The sequence below is a fragment of the Nerophis lumbriciformis genome, linkage group LG29, assembly GCF_033978685.3.
Source record: "Nerophis lumbriciformis linkage group LG29, RoL_Nlum_v2.1, whole genome shotgun sequence".
Classification (NCBI taxonomy): Eukaryota; Metazoa; Chordata; class Actinopteri; order Syngnathiformes; family Syngnathidae; genus Nerophis; species Nerophis lumbriciformis.
In genome coordinates, this window is record NC_084576.2 from 5,798,924 (window position 1) to 5,825,000 (window position 26,077).

Here is a 26,077-nt window from a genome sequence, read left to right on the forward strand (position 1 = left end):
AAAGAAGAAAAGATAAGTTGAGGTACTACTGCATAAGTAAAGAAGAAAAGATAAGTTGAGGTACTACTGCATAAGTAAAGAACAACACATAAGTTGAGGTGCTACTGCATAAGTAAAGAAGAAAAGATAAGTTGAGGTATTACTGCATAAGTAAAGAAGAAAAGATAAGTTGAGGTATTACTGCATAAGTAAAGAAGAAAAGATAAGTTGAGGTATTACTGCATAAGTAAAGAAGAAAAGATAAGTTGAGGTACTACTGCATAAGTAAAGAAGAAAAGATAAGCTGAGGTACTACTGCATAAGTAAAGAACAACACATAAGTTGAGATACTACTGCATAAGTAAAGAAAAAAGATAAGTTGAGGTACTACTGCATAAGTAAAGAACAACACATAAGTTGAGGTGCTACTGCATAAGTAAAGAAGAATAGATAAGTTGAGGTACTACTGCATAAGTAAAGAAGAAAAGATAAGTTGAGGTATTACTGCATAAGTAAAGAAGAAAAGATAAGTTGAGGTATTACTGCATAAGTAAAGAAGAAAAGATAAGTTGAGGTACTACTGCATAAGTAAAGAAGAAAAGATAAGTTGAGGTATTACTGCATAAGTAAAGAAGAAAAGATAAGTTGAGGTACTACTGCATAAGTAAAGAAGAAAAGATAAGTTGAGGTATTACTGCATAAGTAAAGAAAAAAGATAAGCTGAGGTACTACTGCATAAGTAAAGAAAAAAGATAAGTTGAGGTACTACTGCATAAGTAAAGAACAACACATAAGTTGAGGTGCTACTGCATAAGTAAAGAAGAAAAGATAAGTTGAGGTGCTACTGCATAAGTAAAGAAGAAAAGATAAGTTGAGGTATTACTGCATAAGTAAAGAAGAAAAGATAAGTTGAGGTATTACTGCATAAGTAAAGAAGAAAAGATAAGTTGAGGTATTACTGCATAAGTAAAGAAGAAAAGATAAGTTGAGGTACTACTGCATAAGTAAAGAAGAAAAGATAAGCTGAGGTACTACTGCATAAGTAAAGAACAACACATAAGTTGAGATACTACTGCATAAGTAAAGAAAAAAGATAAGTTGAGGTACTACTGCATAAGTAAAGAACAACACATAAGTTGAGGTGCTACTGCATAAGTAAAGAAGAAAAGATAAGTTGAGGTACTACTGCATAAGTAAAGAAGAAAAGATAAGTTGAGGTATTACTGCATAAGTAAAGAAGAAAAGATAAGTTGAGGTACTACTGCATAAGTAAAGAAGAAAAGATAAGTTGAGGTATTACTGCATAAGTAAAGAAGAAAAGATAAGTTGAGGTATTACTGCATAAGTAAAGAAGAAAAGATAAGTTGAGGTACTACTGCATAAGTAAAGAAGAAAAGATAAGCTGAGGTACTACTGCATAAGTAAAGAACAACACATAAGTTGAGATACTACTGCATAAGTAAAGAAAAAAGATAAGTTGAGGTACTACTGCATAAGTAAAGAACAACACATAAGTTGAGGTGCTACTGCATAAGTAAAGAAGAAAAGATAAGTTGAGGTACTACTGCATAAGTAAAGAACAACACATAAGTTGAGGTGCTACTGCATAAGTAAAGAAGAAAAGATAAGTTGAGGTACTACTGCATAAGTAAAGAAGAAAAGATAAGTTGAGGTATTACTGCATAAGTAAAGAAGAAAAGATAAGTTGAGGTATTACTGCATAAGTAAAGAAGAAAAGATAAGTTGAGGTATTACTGCATAAGTACAGAAGAAAAGATAAGTTGAGGTACTACTGCATAAGTAAAGAAGAAAAGATAAGCTGAGGTACTACTGCATAAGTAAAGAACAACACATAAGTTGAGATACTACTGCATAAGTAAAGAAAAAAGATAAGTTGAGGTACTACTGCATAAGTAAAGAACAACACATAAGTTGAGGTGCTACTGCATAAGTAAAGAAGAAAAGATAAGTTGAGGTACTACTGCATAAGTAAAGAAGAAAAGATAAGTTGAGGTATTACTGCATAAGTAAAGAAGAAAAGATAAGTTGAGGTATTACTGCATAAGTAAAGAAGAAAAGATAAGTTGAGGTGCTACTGCATAAGTAAAGAAGAAAAGATAAGTTGAGGTATTACTGCATAAGTAAAGAAGAAAAGATAAGTTGAGGTATTACTGCATAAGTAAAGAAGAAAAGATAAGTTGAGGTACTACTGCATAAGTAAAGAACAACACAGAAGTTGAGGTGCTACTGCATAAGTAAAGAAGAAAAGATAAGTTGAGGTATTACTGCATAAGTAAAGAAGAAAAGATAAGTTGAGGTGCTACTGCATAAGTAAAGAAGAAAAGATAAGTTGAGGTATTACTGCATAAGTAAAGAAGAAAAGATAAGTTGAGGTATTACTGCATAAGTAAAGAAGAAAAGATAAGTTGAGGTATTACTGCATAAGTAAAGAAGAAAAGATAAGTTGAGGTATTACTGCATAAGTAAAGAAGAAAAGATAAGTTGAGGTACTACTGCATAAGTAAAGAAGAAAAGATAAGCTGAGGTACTACTGCATAAGTAAAGAACAACACATAAGTTGAGATACTACTGCATAAGTAAAGAAAAAAGATAAGTTGAGGTATTACTGCATAAGTAAAGAACAACACATAAGTTGAGGTGCTACTGCATAAGTAAAGAAGAAAAGATAAGTTGAGGTACTACTGCATAAGTAAAGAAGAAAAGATAAGTTGAGGTACTACTGCATAAGTAAAGAAGAAAAGATAAGTTGAGGTACTACTGCATAAGTAAAGAACAACACATAAGTTGAGGTGCTACTGCATAAGTAAAGAAGAAAAGATAAGTTGAGGTATTACTGCATAAGTAAAGAAAAAAGATAAGCTGAGGTACTACTGCATAAGTAAAGAACAACACATAAGTTGAGATACTACTGCATAAGTAAAGAAAAAAGATAAGTTGAGGTACTACTGCATAAGTAAAGAAGAAAAGATAAGTTGAGGTACTACTGCATAAGTAAAGAAGAAAAGATAAGTTGAGGTATTACTGCATAAGTAAAGAAGAAAAGATAAGTTGAGGTATTACTGCATAAGTAAAGAAGAAAAGATAAGTTGAGGTACTACTGCATAAGTAAAGAAGAAAAGATAAGTTGAGGTATTACTGCATAAGTAAAGAAGAAAAGATAAGTTGAGGTATTACTGCATAAGTAAAGAAGAAAAGATAAGCTGAGGTATTACTGCATAAGTAAAGAAGAAAAGATAAGTTGAGGTATTACTGCATAAGTAAAGAAAAAAGATAAGCTGAGGTACTACTGCATAAGTAAAGAACAACACATAAGTTGAGATACTACTGCATAAGTAAAGAAAAAAGATAAGTTGAGGTACTACTGCATAAGTAAAGAACAACACATAAGTTGAGGTGCTACTGCATAAGTAAAGAAGAAAAGATAAGTTGAGGTACTACTGCATAAGTAAAGAAGAAAAGATAAGTTGAGGTATTACTGCATAAGTAAAGAAGAAAAGATAAGTTGAGGTATTACTGCATAAGTAAAGAAGAAAAGATAAGTTGAGGTATTACTGCATAAGTAAAGAAGAAAAGATAAGTTGAGGTACTACTGCATAAGTAAAGAAGAAAAGATAAGTTGAGGTATTACTGCATAAGTAAAGAAGAAAAGATAAGTTGAGGTATTACTGCATAAGTAAAGAAGAAAAGATAAGCTGAGGTATTACTGCATAAGTAAAGAAGAAAAGATAAGTTGAGGTATTACTGCATAAGTAAAGAAAAAAGATAAGCTGAGGTACTACTGCATAAGTAAAGAACAACACATAAGTTGAGATACTACTGCATAAGTAAAGAAAAAAGATAAGTTGAGGTACTACTGCATAAGTAAAGAACAACACATAAGTTGAGGTGCTACTGCATAAGTAAAGAAGAAAAGATAAGTTGAGGTACTACTGCATAAGTAAAGAAGAAAAGATAAGTTGAGGTATTACTGCATAAGTAAAGAAGAAAAGATAAGTTGAGGTATTACTGCATAAGTAAAGAAGAAAAGATAAGTTGAGGTATTACTGCATAAGTAAAGAAGAAAAGATAAGTTGAGGTACTACTGCATAAGTAAAGAAGAAAAGATAAGTTGAGGTATTACTGCATAAGTAAAGAAGAAAAGATAAGTTGAGGTATTACTGCATAAGTAAAGAAGTAAAGATAAGCTGAGGTATTACTGCATAAGTAAAGAAGAAAAGATAAGTTGAGGTATTACTGCATAAGTAAAGAAAAAAGATAAGCTGAGGTACTACTGCATAAGTAAAGAACAACACATAAGTTGAGATACTACTGCATAAGTAAAGAAAAAAGATAAGTTGAGGTACTACTGCATAAGTAAAGAACAACACATAAGTTGAGGTGCTACTGCATAAGTAAAGAAGAAAAGATAAGTTGAGGTACGACTGCATAAGTAAAGAAGAAAAGATAAGTTGAGGTATTACTGCATAAGTAAAGAAGAAAAGATAAGTTGAGGTATTACTGCATAAGTAAAGAAGAAAAGATAAGTTGAGGTACTACTGCATAAGTAAAGAAGAAAAGATAAGTTGAGGTGCTACTGCATAAGTAAAGAAGAAAAGATAAGTTGAGGTATTACTGCATAAGTAAAGAAGAAAAGATAAGTTGAGGTATTACTGCATAAGTAAAGAAGAAAAGATAAGTTGAGGTACTACTGCATAAGTAAAGAAGAAAAGATAAGTTGAGGTATTACTGCATAAGTAAAGAAGAAAAGATAAGTTGAGGTATTACTGCATAAGTAAAGAAGAAAAGATAAGTTGAGGTACTACTGCATAAGTAAAGAAGAAAAGATAAGTTGAGGTATTACTGCATAAGTAAAGAAGAAAAGATAAGTTGAGGTATTACTGCATAAGTAAAGAAGAAAAGATAAGCTGAGGTATTACTGCATAAGTAAAGAAGAAAAGATAAGTTGAGGTACTACTGCATAAGTAAAGAAGAAAAGATAAGCTGAGGTACTACTGCATAAGTAAAGAACAACACATAAGTTAAGATACTACTGCATAAGTAAAGAAAAAAGATAAGCTGAGGTACTACTGCATAAGTAAAGAACAACACATAAGTTGAGGTGCTACTGCATAAGTAAAGAAGAAAAGATAAGTTGAGGTACTACTGCATAAGTAAAGAAGAAAAGATAAGTTGAGGTATTACTGCATAAGTAAAGAAGAAAAGATAAGTTGAGGTATTACTGCATAAGTAAAGAAGAAAAGATAAGTTGAGGTATTACTGCATAAGTAAAGAAGAAAAGATAAGTTGAGGTACTACTGCATAAGTAAAGAAGAAAAGATAAGTTGAGGTACTAATGCATAAGTAAAGAAGAAAAGATAAGTTGAGGTACTACTGCATAAGCAAAGAAGAAAAGATAAGTTGAGGTATTACTGCATAAGTAAAGAAGAAAAGATAAGTTGAGGTATTACTGCATAAGTAAAGAAGAAAAGATAAGTTGAGGTACTACTGCATAAGTAAAGAAGAAAAGATAAGTTGAGGTACTACTGCATAAGTAAAGAAGAAAAGATAAGTTGAGGTATTACTGCATAAGTAAAGAAGAAAAGATAAGTTGAGGTATTACTGCATAAGTAAAGAAGAAAAGATAAGTTGAGGTATTACTGCATAAGTAAAGAAGAAAAGATAAGTTGAGGTATTACTGCATAAGTAAAGAAGAAAAGATAAGTTGAGGTATTACTGCATAAGTAAAGAAGAAAACATACCGTATTTTTCGGACTATAAGTCGCAGGTTTTTTTCATAGTTTGGCCGGGGGTGCGACTTAAACTCAGGAGCGACTTGTGTGAAATTATTAACACATTACCGCAAAATATCAAATAATATTATTTAGCTCATTCACGTAAGAGACTAGACGTATAAGATTTCATCGGCTTTAGCGATTAGGAGTGACAGATTGTTTGGTAAACGTATAGCATGTTCTACAAACTCCGTTTCCATATGAGTTGGGAAATTGTGTTAGATGTAAATAGAAACGGAATACAATGATTTGCAAATCCTTTTCAACCCATATTCAATTGAATGCACTACAAAGACAAGATATTTGATGTTCAAACTCATAAACTTAATTTTTTTTTTGCAAATAAAAATTAACTTAGAATTTCATGGCTGCAACACGTGCCAAAGTAGTCGGGAAAGGGCATGTTCATCACTGTGTTACATGGCCTTTCCTTTTAACAACACTCAGTAAACGTTTGGGAACTGAGGAGACACATTTTTTAAGCTTCTCAGGTGGAATTATTTCCCATTCTTGCTTGATGTACAGCTTAAGTTGTTCAACAGTCCGGGGGTCTCCGTTGTGGTATTTTAGGCTTCATAATGCGCCACACATTTTCAATGGGAGGCAGGTCTGGACTACAGGCAGGCCAGTCTAGTACACGCACTCTTTTACTATGAAGCCACGTTGATGTAACACGTGGCTTGGCATTGTCTTGCTGAAATAAGCAGGGGCGTCCATGGTAACGTTGCTTGGATGACAACCTATGTTGCTCCCAAAACCTGTATGTACCTTTCATCTTTCATCATTAATGGCGCCTTCACAGATGTGTAAGTTACCCATGTCTTGGGCACTAATACACCCCCATACCATCACAGATGCAGACTTTTCAACTTTGCGCCTATAACAATCTGGATGGTTCTTTTCCTCTTTGGTCCGGAGGACACAACGTCCACAGTTTCCAAAAACAATTTGAAATGTGGACTCGTCAGACCACAGAACACTTTTCCACTTTGTATCAGTCCATCTTAGATGAGCTCAGGCCCAGCGAAGCCGACGGCGTTTCTGGGTGTTGTTGATAAACGGTTTTCGCCTTGCATAGAAGAGTTTTAACTTGCACTTACAGATGTAGCGACCAACTGTAGTTACTGACAGTGGGTTTCTGAAGTGTTCCTGAGCCCATGTGGTGATATCCTTTACACACTGATGTCGCTTGTTGATGCAGTACAGCCTGAGGGATCGAAGGTCACGGGCTTAGCAGCTTACGTGCAGTGATTTCTCCAGATTCTCTGAACCCTTTGATGATATTACGGAGCGTAGATGGTGAAATCCCTAAATTCCTTGCAATATAGCTGCTTGAGGAAGGTTTTTCTTAAACTGTTCAACAATTTGCTCACGCATTTGTTGACAAAGTGGTGACCCTCGCCCCATCCTTCTTTGTGAATGACTGAGCATTTCATGGAATCTACTTTTATACCCAATCATGGCACCCACCTGTTCCCAATGTGCCTGTTCACCTGTGGGATGTTCCAAATAAGTGTTTGATGAGCATTCCTCAACTTTATCAGTATTTTTTTTTTGCCACCTTTCCCAACTTCTTTGTCACGTGTTGCTGGCATCAAATTCTAAAGTTAATGATTATTTCCAAAAAAAAAACATCAAATATGTTGTCTTTGTAGCATATTCAACTGAATATGGGTTGAAAATGATTTGCAAATCATTGTATTCCGTTTACATCTAACACAATTTCCCAACTCATATGGAAACGGGGTTTGTATATAAGTTCAAATTTGAGGCCTGTTATTGACCATCAGCCCAGGTCTACAAATGTATTCATTTCTTATTGCGTCTGTACATCAACATTAATGCTTTTTAATGCCACTTAAGGCCTCGATTTCATGACTTTTTATGCTTTTTAATGACCCACGGAAACCCTCTAACTGTAAAAAATATCCTATTAGCCCTTGACTTTATGAAAGTGCTGCACTAAGAAAAATGTTGACACTTTTAACCCACATCATTTTCTCTTAAACTACGCTAAGATGGTTTACATTAGCATATACTGATTTACCGTACTTTCCGGACTACAAGCCGCTACTTTTTCCCCAAGCTTTGAACCCTGCGGCTTATACAGCAGCTAATCAAGGATATTTTTTTTTTGCCAACACCCAAATGATGGAATGTATTAAGCAAAGAATTCAAGCAATGTACTAAAATGATCCTCTTTAAAATAGTCTTCAAACTCAACCCTTATAAACATCTTGAACCTTATTGAATATGAGAACATATTTTTCAGCTCATAAAAGATGAATAAAGACATCAATGACCTCTGTCTTGTTTGATCGGCCGTTTTACTGCCGTGTCACAGGCACCGCTTGGAAACAAATAAGGTGTGTAAATAAATATTTATAAACTCTATGTAAATACGTCATATATTTGTACCGTATACATATACGTTAGAGATGCGCGGTTTGCGGACACAACCGCGGAGTCCGCGGATTATCCGCGGATCGGGCGGATGAAATTAAAAACAATAAGATTTTATCCGCTCGCGGGTCGGGCGGATTAATTAGATATTTTTTTTATTTTTTTTTTTTTTTTGCGGGTGGCAGTTAAACCAATTCGGAAATATATATACATAGTTAAATGTTGTTACCCACATACGAAAAACGAGCAGGCACCTGCTGCATATGCCACAACAGAAGAAAAAAAAAGAAAAGAGATGGACACTTTTACGGAGCGGAGAAGGGACGCCTCGCCGGGGTCCGGGACCGAGGCCCCTTCCCCCGAGAGGGCCCCACCGGGAGCCGTAGCTGAGGCGATCCGCGAGAAGGGCCCGACGCACGTCCAGGGTCACTACCGCGCCCACCGCACCGACACCCCGCCTCGTCCGCTTTCGCAGTGCGCTCACGAAAGGGGTGGGGCTCACCCTGGTTGATATAGAGAGCAGGACGGTGGCCATGGAATTTCATTTAAGGTTTGTGATAAACCATCAAACTCATTCGTTAAAAGGACTCTATAGTAATATAAAGCAAATTTTTCTGGACATTATCATGCAAGAAAAGTTTATTTTTGGGATCGCGATCACCGCGTAATGATTTTTAAAGGTTGCATTACATTATTAACTGTCCCATGTGATCAGCCAGTGCGATTGGAAGTCCATGCTCAATTATTGCCTCCGTAAATAAAACTTCGGCATTTATCACATCCAAAGAATCTGTTTGGGCGACGAAAAACGTTGAAAGTTTTCCACTTGTATCGCTAGCAACGGCATTAGACTTGTGTTTTTTTGTCCCAACGTGGTCTTTTACATCGCTAATTCCTCCGTGTCCGATCGAAAAATCTTGTCTGCACAAGGTGCAATTCGCGTAGTTTTCACCCTTTTTTTTTTTTTTTAATTAATATTAGATATATAACAACGGGCGGATGGCGGGCGGGTGCAGTTCTGATCAAACGTTACATCGGGTGGATGGCGGATGGTTGACGACTTTCTGACGCGGTTGCGGATGAAATAAATTGCCTATCCGCGCATCTCTAATATACGTACATATAAAAAAAAGATAACCCCATTAATCTCCGAGGTGAGCCATAAATTACTTAATTATTTATTTATGGGTATTAATTATTGTGTATATGGTTATATGTCTACTATTTATGTATTTAATATGTGTTTACCTTTTTATTGTATATTAATTTATTCACTCATTTGTTTCTGTTACAAATAGAGAACAAAAAAAAAATGGGAGAGAATTGCTATGATACGAAAAGGGGTAGGGTCAAATAAGCTCTGCTTCTTCTTACTCCATTTCGGACATGCTGTAATGAAACAACTGGACATATGTGATGCCAGTGTTTCCCACACATTCATTTATTTGTGGCGGCCCGCCACGAAAGAATTACGTCCGCCACAAATGGATTTTTCGGCTTTTGACTCGCTCGACCGCTCATAAAAGCAATGGGACTCTGTCTGTGAATGGAGCTTGTAGTTACAACTCCGGTGCAGTAGGTGGCGGTAGCCTACTATGCATTGTAACTCCGCCAAAATCTTCTGGTGGGCCAGAAGAAGAAGAAGAAGAAGAAGAAGAAGAAGAGGGACGGACGGACGGGATCAAAATACGAGGATAATATAGGTTATAGGTAGATAGGTTATAGCTGCATCGCTCACGGCTCGTCATATATTTAACGTTAATCCGCGTTTTCACCGAGCGTTTCACTGACGGTGTGGTGGCCGGGGCAGACGCACGTAGTAACAGTCACGTGTAATAGTGATGGTTCCGGCAACACCGATGCATCGGCGCATGCGTCGAGCTCATAAAGCAAAACTACCGACCGGTGTCCCACCTTCCCTTTATTTCGAAAATCCTCGAAAAAATTGTCGCACAGCAGCTAAATGAACACTTAGTGTCTAACAATCTCTGTGAACCTTTTCAATCCGCTTTCAGGGCAAATCACTCTACGGAGACAGCCCTCGCAAAAATGACTAATGATCTACTGCTAACGATGGATTCTGATGCGTCATCTATGTTGCTGCTTCTTGATCTTAGCGCTGCTTTCGATACCGTCGATCATAATATTTTATTAGAGCGTATCAAAACACGTATTGGTATGTCAGACTTAGCTTTGTCGTGGTTTAACTCTTATCTTACTGACAGGATGCAATGCGTCTCCCATAATAATGTGACCTCGGACTATGTTAAGGTAACGTGCGGAGTTCCTCAGGGTTCGGTTCTTGGCCCTGCACTCTTTAGTATTTACATGCTGCCGCTAGGCGACATCATACGCAAATACGGTGTTAGCTTTCATTGTTATGCTGATGACACCCAATTCTACATGCCCCTAAAGCTGACCAACACGCCGGATTGTAGTCAGCTGGAGGCGTGTCTTAATGAAATTAAACAATGGATGTCCGCTAACTTCTTGCAACTCAACGCCAAGAAAACGGAAATGCTGATTATCGGTCCTGCTAAACACCGACATTTATTTAATAATACCACCTTAACATTTGACAACCAAACAATTACACAAGGCGAATCAGTAAAGAATCTGGGTATTATCTTCGACCCAACTCTCTCCTTTGAATCACACATTAAGAGTGTTACTAAAACGGCCTTCTTTCATCTCCGTAATATCGCTAAAATTCGTTCTATTTTATCCACTAGCGACGCTGAGATCATTATTCATGCGTTCGTTACGTCTCGTCTCGACTACTGTAACGTATTATTTTCGGGTCTCCCTATGTCTAGCATTAAAAACTTACAGTTGGTACAAAATGCGGCTGCTAGACTTTTGACAAGAACAAGAAAGTTTGATCATATTACGCCTATACTGGCTCACCTGCACTGGCTTCCTGTGCACTTAAGATGTGACTTTAAGGTTTTACTACTTACGTATAAAATACTACACGGTCTAGCTCCGTCCTATCTTGTCGATTGCATTGTACCATATGTCCCGGCAAGAAATCTGCGTTCAAAGAACTCCGGCTTATTAGTGATTCCCAGAGCCCAAAAAAAGTCTGCGGGCTATAGAGCGTTTTCTATTGGGGCTCCAGTACTATGGAATGCCCTCCCGGTAACAATTAGAGATGCTACCTCAGTAGAAGCATTTAAGTCCCATCTTAAAACTCATTTGTATACTCTAGCCTTTAAATAGCCCCCGTTAGACCAGTTGATCTGCCGTTTCTTTTCTTTTCTCCTCTGCTCCCCTTTTCCTTGAGGGGGGGGGCACAGGTCCGGTGGCCATGGATGAAGTGCTGGCTGTCCAGAGTCGGGACCCGGGGTGGACCGCTCGCCTGTGCATCGGCTGGGAACATCTCTGCGCTGCTGACCCGTCTCCGCTCGGGATGGTGTCCTGCTGGCCCCACTATGGACTGGACTCTTACTATTATGTTGGATCCACTATGGACTGGACTCTCACAATATTATGTCAGACCCACTCGACATCCATTGCTTTCGGTCTCCCCTAGAGGGGGGGGGGTTGCCCACATATGAGGTCCTCTCCAAGGTTTCTCATAGTCATTCACATCGACGTCCCACTGGGGTGAGTTTTTCCTTGCCCGTATGTGGGCTTTGTACCGAGGATGTCGTTGTGGCTTGTGCAGCCCTTTGAGACACTTGTGATTTAGGGCTATATAAATAAAGATTGATTGATTGATTGAAAACCCTGTGTCGGTGCGCGTACCGCTTTTAGAAAGTCACGTGACCGATCATGAGCTGTTTTGGTCACGTGACCGATACGCGAACCGTGTCGCACTGACGCCTCCTCTGTGCCCTGTGAGCGGGTCTTTTCTACAGCCGGAGAAATAACTAAGAAGAGGAAGCGTCTAAAATTGAATAAGTTGGAAAAACGGGGGTTTTTTGTAATAAAAATGTGTAAAAAAAAAAAAAAAAAAAAATTCCAGGTCCACAAGCATCCTCATTCACAACACGTTCTCTTAGATTTCCATGTTATGATACATGTTCACATTATTTATTGACTGTATCTAAAAAAGATAAAAAAATATATTTTTATTTAAATGAAGTTATGAAATAATCCTAAATGAAATACAATGACTTGGTTTATATTATTGTATATACTAGGTCATAAGATCAGTGTCAGTTGAGTCGGTCCACAGGTTGCCTGTAGGGATTTTTAATGTCCAGCAGATGTCAGTATTTAGTGACACAGTATTCGACACAGTATCAATACAGTTTTGCAATGTGTCAAAAACGCTTTATGAAGCCTCATCAACCCATCACTACCTGTTACCATACCGACGAGCTAACGTGTCCAGGTTATAACCCTGTTGTCAATAAACACACGTGGAGACGGTGCTTCAGATACTGCATTAATACTGAAGCTAAATTGTCCACTGTCCACTGCAGCATGTGAATGCAATGAAAAGAATAACATCTGAGCCAACCAGCTGTTAAAATGTTGTCCAGGTTAATGTTTTGGCCATTAAAGGCCCTTCATTTCAAGATTTCAACTGTGATCGGGCTTTAAACAGGTGGCTGACCTGTTCAGATGGGTGTAACTGCTACTGGTCAAATAATGTGAAATAGCATTTAATTTTACATGTATGCAATGACATTTAAATGTAATTATAGATAATAATAATAATAATAAATACTTTGTAGTGTTGTAAATAGTCAACGGGAAGAATTTTAGTAAGATGTAAGCCATGAGCACTACGCAGCCAGAAAAAATCCTAGGCAGGACAAGTAAAAATATTGGGGCAAGTAGATTTGAGAAGTCGGGCAAGTAGAAAAAAAGCTTAACGATGAACCCTGCATGTGTTGAGCTGCTGCCGCTTAAGGTTAGACGGCACTGTACATAGAGCGGTTCTGCTCGTTAGTAATAAATTCTAATGTTGGATGTTCACTTCTTCACACAGATGATGTATGCACTAATTAAAGGGGCAGAGCTTTAAGAGACATTTTAGCTTTTATATTTTATAAGATATATTTTTTGTAAGAACCATAATTAATAAATATATTTCAGTGAATAACTAATTGTTCAAATCTGTATATAAATATGTACATAAAGTGTTGTAATTATATTCCAACTCCGCGTTCTTCTTGGTCATCGCCGCTGCCGCCGCCGCCCCCCGACCACACCTCCACAAATAGATGCCTGTCCTGTGGGAAACACTGGATGCATTATATACAGGTAAAAGCCAGTAAATTAGAATATTTTGAAAAACTTGATTTATTTCAGTAATTGCATTCAAAAGGTGTAACTTGTACATTATATTTATTCATTGCACACAGACTGATGCATTCAAATGTTTATTTCATTTAATTTTGATGATTTGAAGTGGCAACAAATGAAAATCCAAAATCCGTGTGTCACAAAATTAGAATATTGTGTAAGGCTAATACAAAAAAGGGATTTTTAGAAATGTTGGCCAACTGAAAAGTATGAAAATGAAAAATATGAGCATGTACAATACTCAATACTTGGTTGGAGCTCCTTTTGCCTCAATTACTGCGTTAATGCGGCGTGGCATGGAGTCGATGAGTTTCTGGCACTGCTCAGGTGTTATGAGAGCCCAGGTTGCTCTGATAGTGGCCTTCAACTCTTCTGCGTTTTTGGGTCTGGCATTCTGCATCTTCCTTTTCACAATACTCCACAGATTTTCTATGGGGCTAAGGTCAGGGGAGTTGGCGGGCCAATTTAGAACAGAAATACCATGGTCCGTAAACCAGGCACGGGTAGATTTTGCGCTGTGTGCAGGCGCCAAGTCCTGTTGGAACTTGAAATCTCCATCTCCATAGAGCAGGTCAGCAGCAGGAAGCATGAAGTGCTCTAAAACTTGCTGGTAGACGGCTGCGTTGACCCTGGATCTCAGGAAACAGAGTGGACCGACACCAGCAGATGACATGGCACCCCAAACCATCACCCAACCATGCAAATTTTGCATTTCCTTTGGAAATCGAGGTCCCAGAGTCTGGAGGAAGACAGGAGAGGCACAGGATCCACGTTGCCTGAAGTCTAGTGTAAAGTTTCCACCATCAGTGATGGTTTGGGGTGCCATGTCATCTGCTGGTGTCGGTCCACTCTGTTTCCTGAGATCCAGGGTCAACGCAGCCGTCTACCAGCAAGTTTTAGAGCACTTCATGCTTCCTGCTGCTGACCTGCTCTATGGAGATGGAGATTTCAAGTTCCAACAGGACTTGGCGCCTGCACACAGCGCAAAATCTACCCGTGCCTGGTTTACGGACCATGGTATTTCTGTTCTAAATTGGCCCGCCAACTCCCCTGACCTTAGCCCCATAGAAAATCTGTGGGGTATTGTGAAAAGGAAGATGCAGAATGCCAGACCCAAAAACGCAGAAGAGTTGAAGGCCACTATCAGAGCAACCTGGGCTCTCATAACACCTGAGCAGTGCCAGAAACTCATCGACTCCATGCCACGCCGCATTAACGCAGTAATTGAGGCAAAAGGAGCTCCAACCAAGTATTGAGTATTGTACATGCTCATATTTTTCATTTTCATACTTTTCAGTTGGCCAACATTTCTAAAAATCCCTTTTTTGTATTAGCCTTACACAATATTCTAATTTTGTGACACACGGAATTTTGGATTTTCATTTGTTGCCACTTCAAATCATCAAAATTAAATGAAATAAACATTTGAATGCATCAGTCTGTGTGCAATGAATAAATATAATGTACAAGTTACACCTTTTGAATGCAATTACTGAAATAAATCAAGTTTTTCAAAATATTCTAATTTACTGGCTTTTACCTGTATGTCTGCGGCTTATAGTCCGGTGCGGCTAATATATGAACATTATTTTTCTTCTAAAGTTTAGTGGGTGCGACTTGTACACCAGTGAGGCTTATAGTCCAGAATATACTGTATTTTGGATTGCTTTTTTGTCATCTATAATGCTCAAAATGTATCGGAGCGCGCCCCTCATACTTGTCATTTGTTGAAATGCTGGCCTGAGTGTGACATCGTCACTAAGATTGACTCACCTGAATCTTGATGGGCCACGTGAAGTTGCTGACGTAGACGAAAAAGGTGATGTTGGGACTGTTCCGGAAGTCGAAGTTCTCGTTGGAGAAGCTGTCTTTGAACTCCTTGATGTTGCTGCGCGACACGATGGGGATCTCCTCGCCAGTCTGCGTCCCCGCTGGAGTCCACGTCAACAGGGACAAGTCAGCAAGAACGTCATGACGGCATTAATGAGCGTCACAGGCAGGGAGCTCACCTGTGAAGCTGGTGGCCCAGGTGATGTTCAGGTTGAAGTTCTTGGACGCATTTATGAACATATCTAAATCTCGGTTTGGCTGAAAGGGAAGCAGGCAGAAAACCATTAAAAAAATAAGCTAAAATGTTAGGAAAAAGCATTCCCAGGTAAGCAGTTGTTTCTAAAAACTACGGGTGGCGCTAAAACACCTTAATGAAAGGTAATTTGAGCCAATCACAAGCCTGAAGACAAGTCATTTGATACAGGAAAAACATTCCTTCTATACTGTAATTTGCCTCATTTAAGTTTATACATATGTAAATGTATTTACACATGAACATATATATTTAATCTCTATATACATGATTGTACTCTGTACATAACTATATACATATCAAATCAAATCAACTTTATTTATAAAGCACATTTAAAATTTACCACAGGGGTAGCCAAAGTGCTGTACAATGAACAGGTTAAAAGATAAAACACATAAAACACAACACAACACAAACAGAACATGATGAAAAATAAATAAATAAAATAGGATAAATAAAAACATAAAAACAGGTTCACAGCAGGTGTATTATGGGGCGCCATTGCAGGATGGATATCACTCAGTGTTAAAAGCCATGGAATAAAAGTATGTTTTTAAGAGAGATTTAAAAACAGGAAGAGAGGAGGCTTGTCTAACACTCAGGGGTAGGTCGTTCCAGAGCTTGGGAGCAGCAACGGCGAAAGCTCTGTCACCTCTAAGCTTCAGCCTTGTGTCAGGGACCGTCAACAGCAGCTGATCGGCTGATCTTAAGGATCGGGAGGGGCAGTAAGGCTGAAGGAGGTCGGAGAGATAGGTTGGCGCGAGGTTGTTTAGACATTTAAAAACAAATAAAAGGAGTTTAAAATTGATTCGATAACGCACAGGGAGCCAGTGAAGGGACGCTAAAATAGGGGTGATGTGCTCACGCCTGCGGGTCTGAGTTAGCAGACGAGCAGCAGAGTTCTGCACGAGCTGCAGGCGGGCGAGGGAGGCCTGGTTAATGCCAACATACAGGGCATTGCAGTAGTCCAGACGAGTCGAGATAAAGGCGTGGATTAATTTCTCAAGATCGTGTCTTGATAGAAGCGGTTTCACTTTCGCTATTTGGCGTAATTGATAAAAGCTTTTTTGAACGACGCTGCTGATTTGTTTTTCGAATTTAAAATCTGAGTCAAACTTTACCCCCAGGTTTGTGACACAGTCGCTGAGATACGGGGTCAGAGTGCCGAGGTCAACGTTGGGGGAGGGAGAGCGACTTGGACCGAACAACATAACTTCTGTTTTATCTTCATTTAGGCTCAGGAAGTTAGCTGAAAGCCAGACTTTGATGTCGTGCAGGCAGTCAATAAGACGTTGAACCGTGTTATTTTGTGCCATGGGAAAATAAATCTGGCAATCGTCATATACACTGTACATAATTATATACATATATACTGTACATAATTATATACATACATATACACATTTACATATACATATAGATATACACGTATATACACACATATATACACATATATACGTGTATATATACACGTATATACGTATATTTACACATGTATATACGTATATACACATACACGTATACACAGACGTATATACACACATGTATACACATTCATACATATACAGTATACACATTAGGGCTGTGAATCTTTGGGTGTCCCACGATTCGATTCAATATCGATTCTTGGGATCACGATTCAATTCAAAATCGATTTTTTCTTTCCAATTCAACACGATTCTCGATTCAAAAACAATTTTTTTCCGATTCAAAAGGATTGTCTATTCATTGAATACATAGGATTTCAGCAGGATCTACCCCAGTCTGCTGACATGCAAGCAGAGTAGTAGATTTTTGTAAAAAGCTTTTATAATTGTAAAGGACAATGTTTTATCAATTGATTGCAATAATGTAAATTTGTTTTAACTATTAAATGAACCAAAAATATGACTTATTTTATCTTTGTGAAAATATTGGACACAGTGTGTTGTCAAGCTTATGAGATGTGATGCAAGTGTAAGCCACTGTTGTTCTTTTTTTTTATTTTTATAAATGTCTAATGATAATGTCAATGAGGGATTTTTAATCACTGCTATGTTGAAATTGTAACTAATATTGATACTGTTGATAATATTCATTTTTGTTTCACTACTTTTGGTTTGTTCTGTGTCATGTTTGTGTCTCTTCTCAATTGCTCTGTTTATTGCAGAGCAATCGGGTTTGGTTTTGGAATTGGATTGCATTGTTATGTGTATTGCTGTGTATTGTTTTGTTGGATTGATTAATAAAAAAAAAAATTATTTTTAATTAATTTTTTTTTTTTTTTTTATTAATTAAAAAAAAAAAAATCGATTTTTAAAAAATGAGAATCGATTCTGAATCGCACAACGTGAGAATTGCGATTCGAATTCGAATCGATTTTTTCCCACACCCCTAATACACTTACACACATATATACATGTACACTCATATATACGTATATACATCCATCCATCCATTTTCTACCGCTTGTCCCTTTCGGGGTCGCGGGGGGGTGCTGGAGCCTATCTCAGCTGCATTCGTGCGGAAGGCAGGGTACACCCTGGACAAGTCGCCACCTCATCACAGGGCCAACACAGATAGACAGACAACATTCACACACTAGGGCCAATTTAGTGTTGCCAATCAACCTATCCCCAGGTGCATGTCTTTGGAGGTGGGAGGAAGCCGGAGTACCCGGAGGGAACCCACGCAGTCACGGGGAGAACATGCAAACTCCACACAGAAAGATCCCGAGCCCGGGATTGAACTCAGGACTACTCAAGACCTTCGTAATATATATATATATATATATATATATATATATATATATATATATATATATATATACACATATACATATATATGTATTAGAGATGCGCGGTTTGCGGACACAACCGCGGAGTCCGCGGATTATCCGCGGATCGGGCGGATGAAATTAAAAACAATAAGATTTTATCCGCTCGCGGGTCGGGTCGGGCGGATTAATTAGATATTTTTTTTATTTTTTTATTTTTTTTGCGGGTGGCAGTTAAACCAATTCGGAAATATATATACATAGTTAAATGTTGTTACCCACATACGAAAAACGAGCAGGCACCTGCTGCATATGCCACAACAGAAGAAGAAAAAAGAAAAGAGATGGACACTTTTACGGAGCGGAGAAGGGACGCCTCGCCGGGGTCCGGGACCGAGGCCCCTTTCCCCGAGAGGGCCCCACCGGGAGCCGTAGCTGAGGCGATCCGCGAGAAGGGCCCGACGCACGTCCAGGGTCACTACCGCGCCCACCGCACCGACACCCCGCCTCGTCCGCTTTCGCAGTGCGCTCACAAAAGGGGTGGGGCTCACCCTGGTTGATATAGAGAGCAGGACGGTGGCCATGGAATTTCATTTAAGGTTTGTGATAAACCATCAAACTCATTCGTTAAAAGGACTCTATAGTAATATAAAGCACATTTTTCTGGACATTATCATGCAAGAAAAGTTTATTTTTGGGATCGCGATCACCGCGTAATGATTTTTAAAGGTTGCATTACATTATTAACTGTCCCATGTGATCAGCCAGTGCGATTGGAAGTCCATGCTCAATTATTGCCTCCGTAAATAAAACTTCGGCATTTATCACATCCAAAGAATCTGTTTGGGCGACGAAAAACGTTGAAAGTTTTCCACTTGTATCGCTAGCAACGGCATTAGACTTGTGTTTTTTTGTCCCAACGTGGTCTTTTACATCGCTAATTCCTCCGTGTCCGATCGAAAAATCTTGTCTGCACAAGGTGCAATTCGCGTAGTTTTCACCCTTTTTTTTTTTTTTTTAATTAATATTAGATATATAACAACGGGCGGATGGCGGGCGGGTGCAGTTCTGATCAAACGTTACATCGGGTGGATGGCGGATGGTTGACGACTTTCTGACGCGGTTGCGGATGAAATAAATTGCCTATCCGCGCATCTCTAATATGTATATATATATATAAAACACACACACACATATATATATATATATATATATATATATATATATATATATATATATATATATATATATATATATATATATATATATATATATATATTTATATATACACACACACACATATACATATATATATATATACACACACACACACATATATATATATATATATATACATATATATATACACACATACATATACATATATATATACACACATACATATATCCATCCATCCATTTTCTACCGCTTATTCCCTTTGGGGTTGCGGGGGGCGCTGGAGCCTATCTCAGCTACAATCGGGCGAAAGGCGGGGTACACCCTGGACAAGTCGCCACCTCATCTCATATATATATATATGCAAACATATATATATATATATATACACATACATATATATATATATATTTATATTTATATATACACACACACATATATATGTATATATATATTTATATATACACACACACACATATATATATATATACGTATATTTATACACACACACACATATATATACACACACACACACACACACATATATATATATATATATATATATATATATACGTATATATATATATATATATATATATATATATATATATATATATATATATACACACACATATATATATATATGCACACATATATATATATATATATATATATATACACACACACATATATATATATATATATATATATACACACATATATACACACACACACAAACACACACAACCACACAAAAGAGACAAGTGGTAGTAAATGGATGGATGGATACACAAACAGTATATTCATTGCACCCTCCCAAATAAATAAAATCAGGAAAAGGCACAATAACAAAAATGTATCTTTCAGGAATAATGCATGTTGTCTGATTGCAGACTTTCAACAGTTCATTGTAAGATATCCGTTTTTTCCATCATTTACATCTGATTATATGTTTCCAGAAACGTGTTCACTGGTCCCAAATTTCCCGGGCTAGGAGTTTTGTCCCTCGAATGCGTTTCACTGTTGCTAAGCAACCACTTGAAAGGCTGCTGATGCAGTTTAGCTTTTCAGAGGCTAGCGGCACTTATAACTTATTTTTTCCAGAGTTCAAGTTGGTGTCAGCAGAGTAACCTTGTCGTTGTGATAATGGTACCTGGTCAAAAAGACTTTACATTTGTCCCAAAACTATTAATGTAATTTAATAATAATGTTAATGTCATAGTCATTCACATCAACGTCCCTTATGTGGGCTCTGTACCGAGGATGTCGTTGTGGCTTGTGCAGCCCTTTGAGACTTTTGTGATTTAGGGCTATATAAATAAACATTGATTGATTGATTGATGTTAAAATAAACCAAAGAATAACAAATGGTGAAATAAAAAAGTGAACAAAAAGCAAATAGAGCACAGACCTCCGCCAGGCCCTATAATAGTAAATGCAATAGTAATAAAAGTCCTGAATGTGATGACTTCTTCCTTATCCCGTTTTGGACATTTCCTAAGAGTTACATGACAATCCACCAATAACTTTTTGAGCTATCTACAGCGGAATGAAAGACACGGAGTAAAGCCTCTTGTCAGTTATCCACTCTCTTTTTCTATATGGGTTGGCTAACATATACGCGCACATAAGTTTAGGCTCGTAACGTAGCAGAATGATCTAGGTAAGGGCCAAAATGTAATCAATTGCTCCTGATCCCGTTGTATTGGTATTTCTAACTACATGAATACATGAGATTTAGAGGTAGCCTGTTAGCATTCGGTTCACTCGGGTTGAGGCCAATAACTACACAAATACTTTTACAGCATGTAACAAAGTAAATACCGTAAACTCCGGACTATAAGCCGCTATTTTTTTCCTACACTTTGAACCCTGTGGCTTTTAGAATGGTGCGGCTAATTTATGGATTTTTCTCAGCCATCCATCCATCCATCCATCTTCTTCCGCTTATCCGAGGTCGGGTCGCGGGGGCAGCAGCCTAAGCAGGGAAGCCCAGACTTCCCTCTCCCCAGCCACTTCGTCCAGCTCCTCCCGGGGGATCCCGAGGCGTTCCCAGGCCAGCCGGGAGACATAGTCTTCCCAACGTGTCCTGGGTCTTCCTCGTGGCCTCCTACCGGTCGGACATGCCCTAAACACCTCCTTAGGGAGGCGCTCGGGTGGCATCCTGACCAGATGCTCGAACCACCTCATCTGGCTCCTCTCGATGTGGAGGAGCAGCGGCTTTACTTTGAGCTCCCCCCGGATGACAGAGCTTCTCACCCTATCTCTAAGGGAGAGCCCCGCCACCCGGCGGAGGAAACTCATTTCGGCCGCTTGTACCCGTGATCTTGTCCTTTCGGTCATAACCCAAAGCTCATGACCATAGGTGAGGATGGGAACGTAGATCGACCGGTAAATTGAGAGCTTTGCCTTCCGGCTCAGCTCCTTCTTCACCACAACGGATCGATACAGCGTCCGCATTACTGAAGACGCCGCACCGATCCGCCTGTCGATCTCACGATCCACTCTTCCCTCACTCGTGAACAAGACTCCGAGGTACTTGAACTCCTCCACTTGGGGCAAGATCTCCTCCCCAACCCGGAGATGGCACTCCACCCTTTTCCGGGCGAGAACCATGGACTCGGACTTGGAGGTGCTGATTCTCATCCCAGTCGCTTCACACTCAGCTGCGAACCGATCCAGTGAGAGCTGAAGATCCTGGCCAGATGAAGCCATCAGGACCAAATCATCTGCAAAAAGCAGAGACCTAATCCTGCAGCCACCAAACCGGATCCCCTCAACGCCTTGACTGCGCCTAGAAATTCTGTCCATAAAAGTTATGAACAGAATCGGTGACAAAGGGCAGCCTTGGCGGAGTCCAACCCTCACCGGAAACGCGTCCGACTTACTGCCGGCAATGCGAACCAAGCTCTGACACTGATCATACAGGGAGCGGACCGCCACAATCAGACAGTCCGAAACCCCATACTCTCTGAGCACTCCCCACAGGACTTCCCGAGGGACACGGTCGAATGCCTTCTCCAAGTCCACAAAGCACATGTAGACTGGTTGGGCAAACTCCCATGCACCCTCAAGGACCCTGCCGAGAGTATAGAGCTGGTCCACAGTTCCACGACCAGGACGAAAACCACACTGTTTCTCCTGAATCCGAGGTTCAACTATCCGGCGTAGCCTCCTCTCCAGTACACCTGAATAGACCTTACCGGGAAGGCTGAGGAGTGTGATCCCACGATAGTTAGAACACACCCTCCGGTTCCCCTTTTTAAAGAGAGGAACCACCACCCCGGTCTGCCAATCCAGAGGTACTGCCCCCGATGTCCACGCGATGCTGCAGAGTCTTGTCAACCAAGACAGCCCTTTTTCTCAGCCATAATACAAAAAGAAAAAAACAAATACACTGAGACGGTGCTTTGTTGTTTGTGCTATTATGCAATCTTTTGGACAAATTAGCTCACTGCACGTGCTGCAATGTCCTTCGATTTACTGCTTTCAACCGGAAGTACAGTGCCGTTCCGTCTTCGAGCAGTCTATAGCGTATCTACTCGTATGGATTCATCATTCGTAAATCCAATCAATGTTTGTAAGTTTTACAATATAACTAAAACAGTCCCATGTGTGATGTCTGTAGGAGTGTTTTCATGCATATTTGTACTTGCTATCGTAATGTAATGATGCTGGGGTCGTTAGCTTTAGCTAATATGCTAACATGTTTGCGAGTGTCTGTGGTAGTATTTAAAACTAAGCATTATTTTTGTATTGTTTCAGTTTCACAAATTCCTCATTAAATTCACCAAAATGTCACCGTGGAGTTGTTGAGGAATTTGTGAAACTGAAACAATACAAAAATAATGCTTAGTTTTAACTACATAGCTAATTAGAGAGCTAGCTTGGCGACGACTTCTGTTTTGTTTGATCAGCCAAGCAACTCTTGTTACATGAGGCCCCAGGCACTTATTGCACTATTGTATTATTTTATTACTGTCAAGGAAACATATAGGTATATTTGTGTTCAATGACAAGAGATATGCTCAAAAGTGCTGTCATGTGACGGACTCACCTCCTCTGGCGTGGCCACAAAGTTGATGGCGGTGTAGTAGCGGTCGTCCTCCTGCGACAGGCTGAAGGTGAACTGGTAATCGATGAGCAGAGTGTCTGTGTGGAACCATCCCAGACGATGCCACAGGATTAACAAATACAATTATGTTTCAAAAACTGGTGTATTAAAAGTGGCGACTGCTTTAACATGTTTGTGTTTGGGTCATCTAGATGTAGTATTTACTGCTTTGTCAAGATTAAAAAATGTGATTACCACAATTTGATTTAAAAAAATATTCATTTGACACCACTAAAAGTTAGATCGTCTTAAACCAGGGATGTCCAAACTTTTTGACTTGGGGGCATTTAACATATATATATATATATATATATATATATATATATATATACACACACACATTATATATATATATATATATATATATATATACATATATATATATATATATACATATGTATGTGTGGGAAAAAATCACAAGACTATTTCATCTCTACAGGCCTGTTTCATGAGGGGGGTACCCTCAATCGTCAGGAGATTTTAATGGGAGCATTCGCATACCATGGTTTATATAGGGCACAGAGTGGGTGGGTACAGGCTGGCCTAGGGGCGTGGTGATTGGCTCATGTGTTACCTAGGAGTTGTTTCCGTCTATGGCGGCATGTTGTTACAATTTCGCTGCGCTTGTTGAGGGATGACAGGTCTGGACGGTAAATAATAAACAGTTTCTCTTTCAAGCATAGGATGCATCTTTTATTACCACTATTCTAAGGTGTGCTGGATGCAAGAATTTGCCATGTTATTGAATATTCAACATTATTGTCTTTGAGGTCCCAAATGTGTTTGCTGAGTTCTGTGGTATTTCGCAGGTTTTTGTTCCTGAAAGAAGCCTTGTGATTGTTCCATCTGGTTTTGAATTCACCCTCGGTTAATCCTACATATGTGTCGGATGTGTTAATGTCCTTGCGTATTACCTTAGATTGGTAGACAACTGATGTTTGTAAGCACCCCCCGTTGAGGGGGCAATCAGGTTTCTTTCGACAGTTACATGCTTTGTTGGTTTTGGAGTCGCTCTGACTGGGGGTCGACGGCTCATTTGCAATTGTTTTGTTGTGGTTTGAGATGATTTGTCGTATATTGTTCATGCAGCAATCTAAGGTAATACGCAAGGACATTAACACATCCGACACATATGTAGGATTAACCGAGGGTGAATTCAAAACCAGATGGAACAACCACAAGGCTTCTTTCAGGAACAAAAACCTGCGAAATACCACAGAACTCAGCAAACACATTTGGGACCTCAAAGACAATAATGTTGAATATTCAATAACATGGCAAATTCTTGCATCCAGCACACCTTACAATAGTGGTAATAAAAGATGCAACCTATGCTTGAAAGAGAAACTGTTTATTATTTACCGTCCAGACCTGTCATCCCTCAACAAGCGCAGCGAAATTGTAACAACATGCCGCCATAGACGGAAACACCTCCTAGGTAACACATGAGCCAATCACCACGCCCCTAGGCCAGCCTGTACCCACCCACTCTGTGCCCTATATAAACCATGGTATGCGAATGCTCCCATTAAAATCTCCTGACGATTGAGGGTACCCCCCCTCATGAAACAGGCCTGTAGAGATGAAATAGTCTTGTGATTTTTTTTCCCACACATACATACATATATATATATATATATATATATATATATATATACAAACCCCGTTTCCATATGAGTTGGGAAATTGTGTTAGATGTAAATATAAACGGAATACAATGATTTGCAAATCACTTTCAACCCATATTCCGTTGAATATGCTACAAAGACAACATATTTGATGTTCAAACTGATAAACATTTTTTTTTTTTTTTTGCAAATAATCATTAACTTTAGAATTTGATGCCAGCAACACGTGACAAAGAAGTTGGGAAATGTGGCAATAAATACTGATAAAGTTGAGGAATGCTCATCAAACACTTATTTGGAACATCCCACAGGTGTGCAGGCTAATTGGGAACAGGTGGGTGCCATGATTGGGTATAAAAACAGCTTCCCAAAAAATGCTCAGTCTTTCACAAGAAAGGATGGGGCGAGGTACACCCCTTTGTCCACATCTGCGTGAGCAAATAGTCAAACAGTTTAAGAACAACGTTTCTCAAAGTGCAATTGCAAGAAATTTAGGGATTTCAACATCTACGGTCCATAATATCATCAAAAGGTTCAGAAAATCTGGATAAATCACTCCACGTAAGCGGCATGGCCGGAAACCAACATTGAATGACCGTGACCTTCGATCCCTCAGACGGCACTGTATCAAAAACCGACATCAATCTCTAAAGGATATCACCACATGGGCTCAGGAACACTTCAGAAAACCACTGTCACTAAATACAGTTGGTCGCTACATCTGTAAGTGCAAGTTAAAGCTCTACTATGCAAAGCGAAAGCCATTTATCAACAACATCCAGAAACGCCGCCGGCTTCTCTGGGCCCGAGATCATCTAAGATGGACTCATGCAAAGTGGAAAAGTGTTCTGTGGAAATATTATTTTAAATATATATTTTTTTGGA

At 38.9% G+C, this 26,077-nt stretch overlaps 1 protein-coding gene across 1 annotated transcript in view; it reads right to left on the reverse strand.

The window, feature by feature from the left end:
* The window catches only part of atrn (attractin), a 323,662-nt gene that overhangs the window by 142,576 nt on the left and 155,009 nt on the right, over positions 1-26,077 (reverse strand). Inside the window, exons 22-24 of the mRNA XM_061925143.1 lie at positions 23,508-23,602; positions 15,446-15,524; positions 15,210-15,367 (exon numbers count right to left, since the gene is read on the reverse strand). Coding sequence (XP_061781127.1) covers positions 15,210-15,367; positions 15,446-15,524; positions 23,508-23,602 — 332 coding nt within the window. The remainder of the gene's footprint in view (positions 1-15,209; positions 15,368-15,445; positions 15,525-23,507; positions 23,603-26,077) is intronic.